We start from the raw sequence: 13173 nt of genomic DNA on the forward strand, positions 1-13173 counted from the left end.
ACTGCAGGAATTTAAGTAGGCCACGTGTAATTACATGAGCTAGCCTGCTTCTGACACTGACTTTAACACTTCTACTCTTGCAAAAAAAATGCCATGGGATCTTTTTACTCATCACCAGCTCCTAGGGACTTGGAGGGAGAAAACCCAGTAGTGCAGCGGCCCTGGGCTTGAGACTGAGCCACTGAGCAAGTCCACAGGGCACCTGCTAATGGCAATTGCTACTGCATCTGAGATCCTTCTAGCCGCTACCCTTGGCAGGTCTGAGACTGTGACTCTGGGAAACGAAAATCTATCAGATTAACAAAGTTGTGTGACAAACCTGAGACGCTGCTCTGTCCTGATAAGATTTCTGATTGTACCTCAGGTAGTTCATTTTATATCTGAAGGTCTCTGGATCAATCTGTCACAGGGTCACAGAATTTAGGCTCTTCCTTTTGGGGTTGAAAGTTACATGAAGTAACCCTGTCTCTGGGATGAGTCACAGAAGCTGAAGGAGTTTGCGATTACATGACTCCCATCCTAAACACATGAATAGGGTATTTTTTAATATATGCCTGAACTTGGAGGGCTTTTTCTGTCTCTAAAGCCATGAGATCAACAGCACACTAGAACATAAGACAGATGCATGACAGAGAGACCATGCTAACAACTTACGGGTGATGATGTAGTCCTGGGTTAGAGTCTCTGCTTGCTTCGCCTTCCGCTGGGTTTTAACTACACATAATTTCGCTCCCCTGAGAGGAGTTAAAGCAAATTATTTCCTTTATTTGGTCTTAGAAACAGAAAGTAGATGTCAAAAGCATTAGACACTTTTCAGGAACACACTCTGTACACACCAACTCACCAAGTCCTTGGCTTTCTAAGGACTGGCAACAGATGGAGCCCTTGGTGATAAGAGATTAAACATATGGGAAGGCAAGTCTGTGCATCAGTGGTTACTACTGTGTGAGAGGGTTAGAAAGGTAACTGGAAAACAAAAGGCTAGTTTAAAAAATCTATAGAAATAACCTAAAATTAAGATCTTAAAGAGATATTAACATTAATCAACCTTTTCACCCTAAAGGTCACAGGGTTCAAATTTTAGTTTATGGCTCAGATGAAAGCAACCTGGGTGGTCTACAGCCCAAGTGGCATTTGTCCACATCTCTAATACAAGAGTACAAGTGTCTGGATCCAAGTCAGCTTGGCAGGATTGCCAAGGGGCTACAGCTCAAGAATGTGTGGGATTAACCAAAAGTGTGCTTAGAATGTTTCACTCTCCTTAGCAATAATGAGTATCCCTTTCAGGAGAGACAAATACAAATAAGTAAATTTTTTAAAAGAGTCCAAAGATAGTGCCTTCTAAAGGGTGCTATCAAATGGGGCTCATCATTTTCTCAAGTAAAATGGCCCTCTTCCTTTCATCCTACTTACATTAGTATTTTTAATTTCTTGATTAAATAACAAAAAAATTCTATTTGTTCTTAAAGACCACAATATATAATTTTATTTTATAGGGCAAAGATTCCAATGCCAGAAAATTCTGAAGCAAATAGTCTGCTTCTATTCAGAGCCAAACTATAGTCAATAAATATTCACTAATAGAGGACAGGCTTCCTTTCCCCCCAGAAGAATGTGGGACCTCACAACAGGTTTATGAGGGACCCCAGTAAATTTAGCATGTGGAATTTTATAATAGATATTCTAAAGAAACAGCTAATCACTTACTGTATCTTAATAGAGAGAAACAGACCATCTCTTTTGGATGGTGACACGTTTACATTTGTGCCCAAGGAAAAGAGAAATAACTGAGGGACTGACTGAGCCTCCAGTGAGTTTTTTAGGTCCTTGAAACACACTGGTATGCTTAAATTTGACAATTGGGCAGATGTGGGGTAGAAGGGGAAACTGTCTGTGCTGTCCTCCTCTGCTGGCAGAGAACAACTCCACCAAACATCCAAATGGTACCTGAGAAAAGCCCAAACAGAAAGGGAACAAAACAGACAAGCCGGTTCCATTTCCTGTGAATGGTTCGTTCCTTGTTCTGTTAATCCCTTACATGCATCACTACTAATGCCACTGTCCAGGGTGGTATGCAGAGTGGGCAGGCCTTCCCCCCGCTCCTCGCACTCAACATTTCAGCTAAAGAACTGCAAATCCCCAGGAAACTTTCACTTTGAATTCTGTATGGATCAAGGAGCTATCTAAATCCTCTTTAAAGCACAATATGAGGAGTTTGAGGCTTTGGTCTGAGCCAGCTGCATTTTCTAAAAGGGTGGATCCCCATCAAAGAAGGAAATAAATAAAAGCAGGGGTGAAAAAAAAGCCCTCCCCCCAGTTGTTGTCATCCATCTCAAACAGGCAACACTTATGAAATACCTCTGACTCTTGTTGGGGTCATAGTAGACTTTAGCCAACCCGTTTCCAGTCCCCACCATGATCTGGTTCAGCTTTGGGTGCCACAGGCAGCGGACAACACTCTAAAAAGGAAAAGACATGGGAATCATCTAAATGGGGCACAAATAAAAGGGAAGGAAAACTCTGCTGGTACTTGGATGGCTAGTTTACTAAACTGAATGTCACCCTGATGATGACTTGTAGCTTTTGGGGCATTTTCTTCCAAACCACTGAGTTCTGTTCTATCACATATTATCTCTGTGACACTCTATAAAAATATAAAAGATGCCCCCTTCCTGCCTTGTCTCCTCTCCTGTTCTGATAGCATCAAAACCACGAAGCTGGGCCTTCCCAGCTCTGCTGTCACGTGAGGCTGGCATCTTGGAATGCTGAACCCACATAACTTGGTTCATTTTACCAATGAAGCAGATTTAGATCTCAGCGATTCATGCTTTTATGCACACAGTATGCCCCTCTGGACAGCATATTGAGGCCAGGTGGTTATTATTTTTAGTTTACAAAGATCCAAATCTCATAAAGCTTTCTCAGGAACAACCCACATTTGTGAACTATGAATAATATCTCCCTATCTATGAGATTAACCAGCAGGACAATAGCAGAAGTAAAACAGAGATATGGAATATAAAGATGTGATGTTAACCTGAACGAAAAGCAGGTTAGGAGAAGGTTTACTGGAAGAAGCTTTGATCCTGTGAATCATTACTGGTGAGGAAAATAAGTGCTGTTCTGGGGTCAGAAAGAACTGCAAGTTCCCAGTGAGAACTACAACCTGTTTTTAATTTTTGCTGAAATAAGAGGGCAGAGGTGGAAGAGATGGCAGGGATAGAATTAAGGTGGGGGAAGGAGGCTAAGGTTGGTAGGCAGAAATACCATATGTTAGGTTCTGCAGATCTCACTCTCACTCTGATAGAACAAGAAATGAGTGGAAACATTAATTCAGTGATTATTAGGAATCTCTCATGTGCCAAGCAACGTACAAGGACTAACAGGAAAGGGTACAATTAGATATTGCCATCTTACGTTCTAATATTAAAATGTAAATCATGGAATTTCTGTCTTCTAAATCTACCTTGGGCTGAATTTTTTTTTTTTTGGGCTACTTCTCCCCAACCATCTAGTTCTTTTGTTAAGATAGAATATCTGGTAATTTCTGCAATCCCTTTTGATAGAAATTCTGGGTTCCACTTGACTGGTTAAAAAAAAAAAAAATGCATGTAGTTAAATGGCTACAAAGCCCACTCTGAGATTCCTGAGAAACTAAGGAAGAAATGTAAGAAATGTAAAAGTGTCTGCAGAACTTCTAATTCATGTCTGACAATATTCCAGAATAGTGGTTCTAGCACTGCTGAGCAGGGTTGAGAAAATCAAACCAAAGTGGCTGTGTTTATCCTATCATCAGGGGGAAAATTAAGTTAAACAGGCAGGTTTGTACAATTTTTTCGTCCTACGATTTTTTTTTAAACCTGTAGTATCTGCTACTCAATGCCTACTAGCAAGTGCTAAAAGATGATAAAACATATACAATGGTGAGTGAATATTAATAGAAAAACTTTAAAATAGTAAATCATATTTTTTCAGTAAAATGTGAAAGCAGTAAATCAAAGTTTACCAACTAGGGGGTGAGGTTACTGTCACCTTTGTGCGTGTGCTCATGAGACTTACTTGACATGCATATGTAGAAAAAGTCACACTTTTCTCCTAACAAAACTGCCTTGTTGGTAAGATGGAATTAAGCTTATCAATAGTTCATGGTCTGCAAAGCACAGCCTGACTACAAGGTGCTCCGTCACTGAGACTAATGTGAGAACCATGCCTAGACCACTGGAAATCTCTAGACGATCAAGGTCAGGTATGTGGAAACTTAAAAAGAGTCACAAACAACTTCACATCAAAGCCAGAATAAGCTCATCCAAGCCAATACTCATCTCCTTCAAGTCTTGGCTTAAGTGTCATCACTATTCAGACCACCCTATTTGAAATTGCACCACACAACTCCCCTTCTTTTCCTTGTTTTCATAGCATGTGTCACCTTTTAACATAATATACAACTTACTGTTAATCATGCTTCTAACATAATATATAACTTACTGTTAATTATGCTTATTGTCTGGGCTTCCCAGGTGGCACTAGTGTAAAGAACCTGTCAATGCAGGAGACCCAAGAGATGTGGGTTCGATCCCTTGGTCGGGAAGATCCCCTGAAGGAGGGCACAGCGACCCACTCCAGCATTCTTGCCTGGAGAATCCCACAGATAAGAGGAGCCTGGCAGGCTATGGTCCCTGGGGTTGCACAGGGTCTGACACACTGAAGAGACTAAGTACGCACACACACACGCTTACTGTCTGCCTCCCCAGGCTGCTCTTGGTCTGTTTTGTGTGGCCAAGGATCTCAAGTGCCTAGATGAGTGTCTGATGCTTAATAAATATTTGCTGCAGGAATGAATTAAAAGTTACAACTCATCCAACCTAAATAGACTGTTTTGCTAGGTGGGGTTGGAGACAGACAATTTTCAAGTTAAAATCATTACTGCCTATGAGAAATAATTTGATTCCTCCAGATTTTTATTACACTCAAGTATCATACAAACACAGAGGGTTAGTTCCCTCCCAATGTGGGCCAGAAAAGAGGGATGAACAAGAGCCAGAGGGGCAAGGGAAGACACTGAGAGGAGCTCTCAAGGGTCTTCAGAGATCTCAGCTGCCCACAATTGGCCCTAGGACAATTTTAAGGACATAGTACTAAAGTTATTTCCCTTCCTTGGTTCTCTAGAGGTCTGGCTAAGCAGTCTAAGAATACTGGTTCTCAAATATGTTGTCAAGCGAGCAGGGTACAGAATTGGAAAAGATCCACAACGTAGGCCTGATAAATTCCAAGACACCAGCCAAACAGGCAGTTTCCAGGGGCAGCAGGTTACTGTTACCCTCTCCGTCTAGGCTGAGGGTGTAAATGTTAGAGAGAGGCAACGGCCGGGCCAACAGACCAACGTCGGACTGCTTTCCAGGGAGTCCAAGCTCAGGGCACTGCATCTCTATTCCCGCTCACAGTCTTTCCCTCCTACGCCCTCACACACACGTGACTGGGCAGCACAAGCTCTCATGGAGAAGCTCGTTTACCCTCCTTTTTACACGGAAGGAAGGAGAAGGCAAGTGAGCCCCCTTGAACTAAACAGTCATTCCGGAGCACCATCCACTGCGGTGGTGAGTCACCAAGCATCCAATGAGGGCGCTGGGAGCAGTCTGAGTTAGGCAAAAGATACTTAAGGCTCAATTACCCTAAGACTGGTTATTAATCAAATACTACCCGGATTCCAAAACATGGAATGAAGAAACAGAATTCAAAGTCAAAGGTGGGTGGGCTTTTTTTTTTGTTTATTAATATTTATTGTGTGTGTTTAGCTAACCTTCATAAACTTTGCAGCTAATGCGGCTCCACACTTTGTCCTGTCAAGGAAATGCATCTTATAGCAGAGAGCTGGCCATCTGCCAAACCAAACAATCGCTGAGACGGCGGCAGCAGCAGCGAGGCTGGGGAGCAAGCAGAGCTCCCCGCTGCTAACTTGTCAAACACACACATACTGGGTTTTACGTAACAACAATGGGACACGTGCCTGCTAGAAGCCCAAGGAGCTATCACAAGACAAATGAGCTACAGCTACTTAAAAAGAGTGCATTCACTTCATCCACCATCCACAAAGTCAGCCTCCATCCTCTGTTCTTGAAGAGGTACTTCTGCGGCTGGGGGCTTGCCACATTCAGACGGACAGATTTACTGAGTGAGACAGCGAAGGGAGGGCAGAGAACACATCTGAATTAAAGGACCAGAGGGAACAATCATGACAGGAGATCTACATGGAGCAAAGAGAAAGCACTGCACTGCCAAGAACTAGATTCTGAAGTTAGTCTGCATATTTCAAATATAATGATTTGCTTTATTAAATTGATAAAGGATTTTATTCTTACACTGATCCACTTCATCTTACTAAAGCATTGTGGAACCACCACTGGCTTCCCCGAGCTGCTTAAACTGAACTCCATGTCACCATAAAATTAAGTTTAGCTTTTTGAACCAAAAGCTACTGTCATTTTAGATAATTTGGCGGTGCAGAGGAACCACAGTCTGCCCCCAAAGTACTCAGCTCGAGCAGCAGCCAGAGAGAGACAGTAACTGGTGCTAGAGACCGTAAGCAAGATGACAAGGCAGTAACCAGACTTTAAAGTGCTCAACACAGAGAGCTTTCTTTTCTGCAGAGACCCAAAAAAAGAGAGGGGGGTGGGGCAGAGAAGAAGAAAACACTCTGTGTACAAAAAGCAGTGTCAAGATTCCAAAACAGGAACTTTGGAATTACCCCTCTGCAAAAGTAAGAAAGCCATAAAAACCCCAAATAATTTATTGCTGTGGTTTTTTGGTTTACTTGATGCGATGGAAGCAAATAAGGAGAAGAGGAAGAAATCAATGAGAGAAATGAATTTGTATTTTAGGACATGGGAGGAAAGGAACTATCGGGTTATCTGTAACTTTATGTTATAAAAGTAGCTGACTCCTCACAACACTACAAAACTAATGATCTCACCTCGATTTCACAAGAAGAAGAAATTGAGGCTTGCAAGAGGCGGGGTAACATTCTCAAGGTCACAGAAAACTTGTACACAGAGGAGCTGGGATGCTCAGGGAGGTTTTCCCGACTCCCATGGTCATTCCTTTATACCTCCTAATTATGCAAAGCTCTGTTTTAGAAGCTGGGAAGGAACAGTCACTGCAGATTTTAAATCATCTCCAAACCTACCTAACCCAGAAGAAGTCCTAGCAAGTTTATACTAAAAAGCAGATGATAACACTAAAATCATAAAAGAAAAAGCCTGCTACTGCCCAGTTCACAAATGTTACCATAAAAGAAATCGATGCCTGTAGAACATCTTAGGCGTCAGTAATGCACATATCCAAACACCGCCCTCATTTGACTTCACACGCTAAAAGAAGCCCAGCACCCTTCCTAATTTTATATCTTAAACATGATTATGATGAAACACCCTTTCCTGATCCTTCCCAGCTGCTGACCCACACTGTAAAAGAAACTCCATCTGTTTTTTTCATGTTTGGTTTTTGTCATGTAGTACAAGAATGGATAAGCTAACTCAGAGATTCCTTGGGAGAAGTATTTTCCAAAATTTTCAAAGGTAAGAGCCTCACACATTTCTGTGAAGGAGACTGTCACACAGTTTTGCACATGTGTGTAGAGACAGTCTCATGGCCGTGCACACCCTCAGGACTGCCCAATACATCTGAAAGGCCATGTATATGCTGAGGCCCAAGTTTAAGAACACAGATGGAGATGTGAGTCCACAATGAAGAAAAGGAAGGCAGATGAAAATGGAAAGGTCCTGGTGAAAACATTTTCTTTGGATTTGCACAAACCCAAGCTTTATTTCACAGAGAAAGAAAAATTGCTTTCCACATTAAAATACTGAACCAGGTAGGTAGAAGAGTCATGCAGGAATGCTTTAAACTTTTCCAGGTTATTTGTCTTGTCCTCCAAAAGCCTTGCTTTTCCCAAACTTGGATTAGTTTGCAGTATGCTTGGGCCATCGGGCTTAGTTTCACTCCTTTCAAGTTCAGGAAGCAAACCTGCTGAGTAAACCTTTGTCTACAATAAAGACTCCTCAACACCCACCTGATCTTCACGGAGACACCCCTCGAACAAAAATGATTAAAGACATTTTCTCTGCTCTTCTAAGTGAGCATGTACCTATCCATTTTTTCCCCTCCACATTCCTCCAACTCTAAGGAAGTTCCATCAGAGGGCCAGACAGGTAGAAATTGTCACTCTTTGCTGAAAATCTTCTTAATCTCCCTTCTTCCCTGCCCCAAACAATTCTCTCTCTGATAAACCAGACAGAAGCCCAATGGTGAAAAGAGAAAATGTTGTGGCACTTTTATAAATGTAGGGGTTGTTGAAAACAAGCAAACAAGGAAAAGCGTTGCTCTATACCTCCCATAAATATCTGGAACAGATGCACAGATTACGCTTTTTGAAAAGAAAGTGAAAATGTCAGTAGCTCAGTTGTGTCTGACTCTTTGTGACCCCATGGACTGCAGCCAGCGTCCTCTGTCCATGGACTTCTCTAGGCAAGAATACTGGAGTGGGTTTCCATTTCCTTCTTCAGGGGATCTTCCCAGGGATCAAACCTGGGTTGCCTGCATTGCAGGGAGATTCTTTACCATCTGAGCCACCAGGGAAGCCCTGGTGAAAACTTTTTGAAAACTGGCATCTAATTATCAAATTAAGTCCTATCAAACTCATGGAAAATGCATTTATTAATGTCAGTGTATTTACAGACTCTGCTCTAAAATTAAGGTAACTGTTAAAGCAGTAAAAATCTGGAACCTGGTAATTGTCCTTGGCACAAAATGAATCACATCTGTAGCTGATAATAAATTCGCCTAAAGAATTTCATCACGAGAAAAAGTTCTCGGAGAAAATGGAAGGTCTCTTGGGTAAGAAAATTAAATACAATCTTCTTCATCTAATCCAAAATACTAAATGTCAGTTTGCTCCAGGCTGCTATTTGAGAAGAACTTACAAAGGCAGGAAAAAAAAAAGCACAAATAATGACTGAAGAAAGCTGATAATTATTTTGATTAATGACAGTCTGGGAGCAGGAAACAAATAGGTGGAGGGAAGTTAGAGTCCCCAGGGTGAGTGACACCAGCGGTGGGTCAGGGCAAATGCCCACCTAGAAGCAGCACTTACTGCAGGCGCATTCCCAAAATTCTCAAAGAACTCCCTACTGGTGGGCACAGGATGGATCAAGTGTGCCAAGATATGGAGTCCTGGGGGGTTGTGAGGGGCCTAGGGCACTACAGCTTCAGGCAAGTCAGTGCCAGCAAAGAGTGGGTCTGTCTGTAATATCACACAGTATCCTCTGTTATGAGCACCAGGCTGTGAAAAAGCTTGGGAAGCACTGCCTAAGGCCATCTCTCTAGATCTAATCTACACAGACCCAGACCACTCTACCCTTCTTCATGTGTCAATAGTTTGAGATGGGCATAAAGATAATAAGGATAAATTTTTTCTTTATGTAAATAAACAAAACACAAATGGATAAAGCTTTAAGTCCCTAACTACTAGACAGAAGATATATATGATCAGATCTTAGAAATCATCAAGCATGTAAAACCAAAAAACTGTAGGAGAACCTGAGTCTTCAGAGATGAACTAACTATACAGGATATGTAAAGCACTATTTGTTTTAATATAGTATAGGTAAATAAGTGTTACACATTATACTCTTTTATTGAGCCCTTTGGTGGGGGATGGGGGGGCGTATCTCAAAACCCCTCATCATACAAGATGATCTAGCACTCCAGAAAAGGGGAAAACACTATCCTGGGACTCTGAGTTAATTATAGAACTCTTTGTTTCCCACACTAATATAAATTGTGAAAGTCTGGCCAGAATTCTGATAGAACAGCTGGAAAACTTGTTACCAAAGAGCACTCATCAAATTCTGGTTGGGAGAGGGAAGTCTGCCATAGAAAATCCTACAAGACACAAAGTGCCTTCCTTGGTCTTCTCTCAGTGGGGTGTGGTGTGGTGCTGGAGTTGGACAACAGAGCACTGTCGTTACTGGATTATATGTTTATACATTTTATAAAGAATAGTGTATCATTTTGAACATTGACAAAATTGACCTATCTACAAAATCAACCTCTCTCTTTTTTTGACATTTTATGGAGTCCAGTATGTTTCTCCTTCAGGGTTGTGTTATCTGTTAGGTGAGTCTTCATCCGGGTTTGTCATTTATGGCAATCCCATCTATACAAGGACGTATATAGATCTGCTTAAATTCCAATTATATAAAACACCAAACTCTTGTGTAGAGAAGAAAAAGAAAAAGTTTCTAATTAATCAAAAGGGAAACACCAAATACTTCTCTTGTTTTGAAGGACTATAAATAGAAGTAAAACAGTACACAAACATTTCCTTGAGACTACTGACACCAAGTAAGTAGAAGATGCCTTTTAATACAGCATGTTGCAGAGTTAAATGACACTAGAAAATGAAGAAACTATTAAACTGAACAAGACCTTCTTTGACTCCTCATTCTTCAGTGATTTATGAAGCCTGAAGGAGGATCTGATAAGCTCTTCATGAGATCAGACCCAAAAATCTTAAAGGAAATCAGTCCTGAATATTCATTGGAAGGACTGATGCTGAAGTTGAAGCTCCAATACTTTGGCCACCTGATGCGAAGAACTGACTCCTTAGAAAAGACCCTGATGCTGGGAAAGATGAAAGGCAGGAGGAGAAGGGGATGACAGAGGATGAGATGGTTGGATGGCATCACCGACTCTAGACTAGAGTTTGAGCAAGCTCCAGGAGTTGGTGATGGACAGGGAAGCCTGGCATGCTGTAGTCTACGGGGTCACAAAGAGTCGGACATGACTGAGCGACTGAACTGAAATGAAATGAGATCATTGTCAAATAGATAACTATAGGAAAAGACAACTCACTATAGGCTTTGAAACAGGATTCCTACAGTAAACATTATTTCAAAGAAGAGAATGTTGAATAGAAAATCTAAATAACTGCTCCTGAACTAAGAGTCTATTGGTTAAATTTATAAACTGTTCTTTGAAAAGAGACTGGAAATAAGAACAGAAATGAGGTGATAAGCATACCAGAATTTGTCTTCTCTTCTAAGGAAGAATAATGACTGGACTTTTGATAAAATACAGTGACAAATTCCAACAAATAATTTTTTACTTCAAAGCAGAGTGTGTTCTACAAAATAGACCCAGGAAACAGATCATACTCATTAACAGTATAACAACTAAAGCAAATTATATTCATTAGAGTTTTAGATTACCAGTATTTTAAGCATCCACAGTAAATCTGCTTCCTCTACTGAACTCAAAACATAGCTATTTTTAGTAAGTCTGAAAAAGGATCATCTCAAGTTTTAAAGAAGCAGACAAAATCTGTACTTCTTTCATTGAATCTAAAAGAAAACATATTTATGTTCTAAAATTTCAGATTAATTAGAAAAAACTATTAACAAAAAACAAAAGGAAGAGAAGCTGGCATGGAATAGGCTATGATAGTAAGTCCCACTAAGAATATACTAAAATAAAATATAATAAAAGGTAAAGCAAAATTAACAAATACATGTTCACCAAACACCTACTATGTGCCACTGTTCTAACCCTTTGGAATATAATGTTCTGCCCACTCACATGGCACCGAGGAGCCCCCGTACTCCAATTTGCTCACTGGAGAATCTAGAAATGGTTGAGAAAAGCTTATCAAAGGTAAAACAGAAGTGCTGAGAAAATACAACCCACAAGAAAATGTTAAAATAACAATATCAACTGAGTTTGGTTCACTTAGACAAGAAAAGACAAAACAGTAACTTTATAATCTTCAAGGAAACACAAGATGTTGACCAGCTGTTCTCCAATTCCTTGAGGACCAGAGTAAAGGATGTGGGCTCTAAGCATGAGAATGTAGGCTAAAAGTAAAGGGGAAAAAAAGAGCTGATGGTAATAAGAGTTTTTATAAACAGAAATGAACTCTTTAGGGAGGTTGTAAAATCTTCTGTTAAAAGTCTAATTTTCATATAAGAGAGCTGAGTCGTAGTCCTCAGGTAGGCAAGAAGATGGGCTCTGGACAACAATATTGAGACACTAAGCGAAAAGAATCTGCCTGCAATGCAGGAGACCCTGGTTTGATTCCTGGGTCAGGAAGATCCCCTGGAGAGGGGATAGGCCACCCACTCCAGTATTCATGGGCTTCCCTGGTGGCTCAGATGGTAAAGAATCTACCTGCAATGTGGGAGACCTGGTTTGATCCCTGGATTGGGAAGCTCTCCTGGAGGAAGGCATGGCAACCCACTCCAGTATTCTTGCCTGGAGAATCCCCAAGGACAGAAGAGCCTGGCAGGCTACAGTACAGGGCGTCACAAAGAGTTGGACACAACTGAATAACTAAGCACAAAGCAAAGTCACAACATGCCTGATGCCCCAGCTAATGAAGCAAAAGCCAGCAGCTTTGCCTGTGGCAGTTACATGAAGGGAACTTATCACCAGCATAGGAGAGGGGACTTGCACTAGGACCAAAGAGATTAATTTACTTCCTATAATATGAATGTCCGTGCAAATGTGCAGTGATCTTAGACAATTCCTCCTAGGCACATCTGCTGTAATTTGTACTATTTAATTATTTAAACACTATTTAAACACTGTATTTCATACAGTGCTTTCCATGATTGTTTAATAAAAAAAAAATGTCTGGGTGCTGGGTGAAATAGAGGGATCACATTCCACTCAGTCTCTCTCTCTGAATGCAGTTATGAAACCCAGATCTGAGGATTTTGAAAAGTAAGTAGGAGTAGGTGGACTGGGAAATTAGTCCAGAACTCAAACTACCCCTGAAGCAGCATCAAGTTTACTGTCTCCCCCAACTCTGGTACTTCACCCTACCTCCTGGCCCCCTAAAAACTGTGATGAACAAAATATCAAAATTTTAAATTAAGACAGCCTCAGTTCAACTGACTTTTCCTTTTGTTTCACTCAATATGGCTTGACACAGCACTGTTACTGTTCCCATTTTTACTTAGAATATTGGAATTTTACTCATTATGATTTTTTTGCATTAATTTTATTTTTTATAATGTTACATTAAAATGCTAATTTGTTTTGATTACTGAGTTTTTTGATATCTTCTTCTATTTTGTGCTTGGTCTGACTCTAGTCCTGGCCCTGCCTCAACCTATAGCA

General features: G+C 40.9%; 1 protein-coding gene across 1 annotated transcript in view; it reads right to left on the reverse strand.

Annotated features, from left to right (window-relative positions):
* Positions 1-13173, reverse strand: part of WDR70 (WD repeat domain 70) — a 283113-nt gene that overhangs the window by 21194 nt on the left and 248746 nt on the right. Inside the window, exons 14-15 of the mRNA XM_055554926.1 lie at positions 2359-2459; positions 655-734 (exon numbers count right to left, since the gene is read on the reverse strand). Coding sequence (XP_055410901.1) covers positions 655-734; positions 2359-2459 — 181 coding nt within the window. The remainder of the gene's footprint in view (positions 1-654; positions 735-2358; positions 2460-13173) is intronic.

The sequence above is a fragment of the Bubalus kerabau genome, chromosome 18 (assembly GCF_029407905.1).
Source record: "Bubalus kerabau isolate K-KA32 ecotype Philippines breed swamp buffalo chromosome 18, PCC_UOA_SB_1v2, whole genome shotgun sequence".
Taxonomy (NCBI): Eukaryota; Metazoa; Chordata; class Mammalia; order Artiodactyla; family Bovidae; genus Bubalus; species Bubalus kerabau.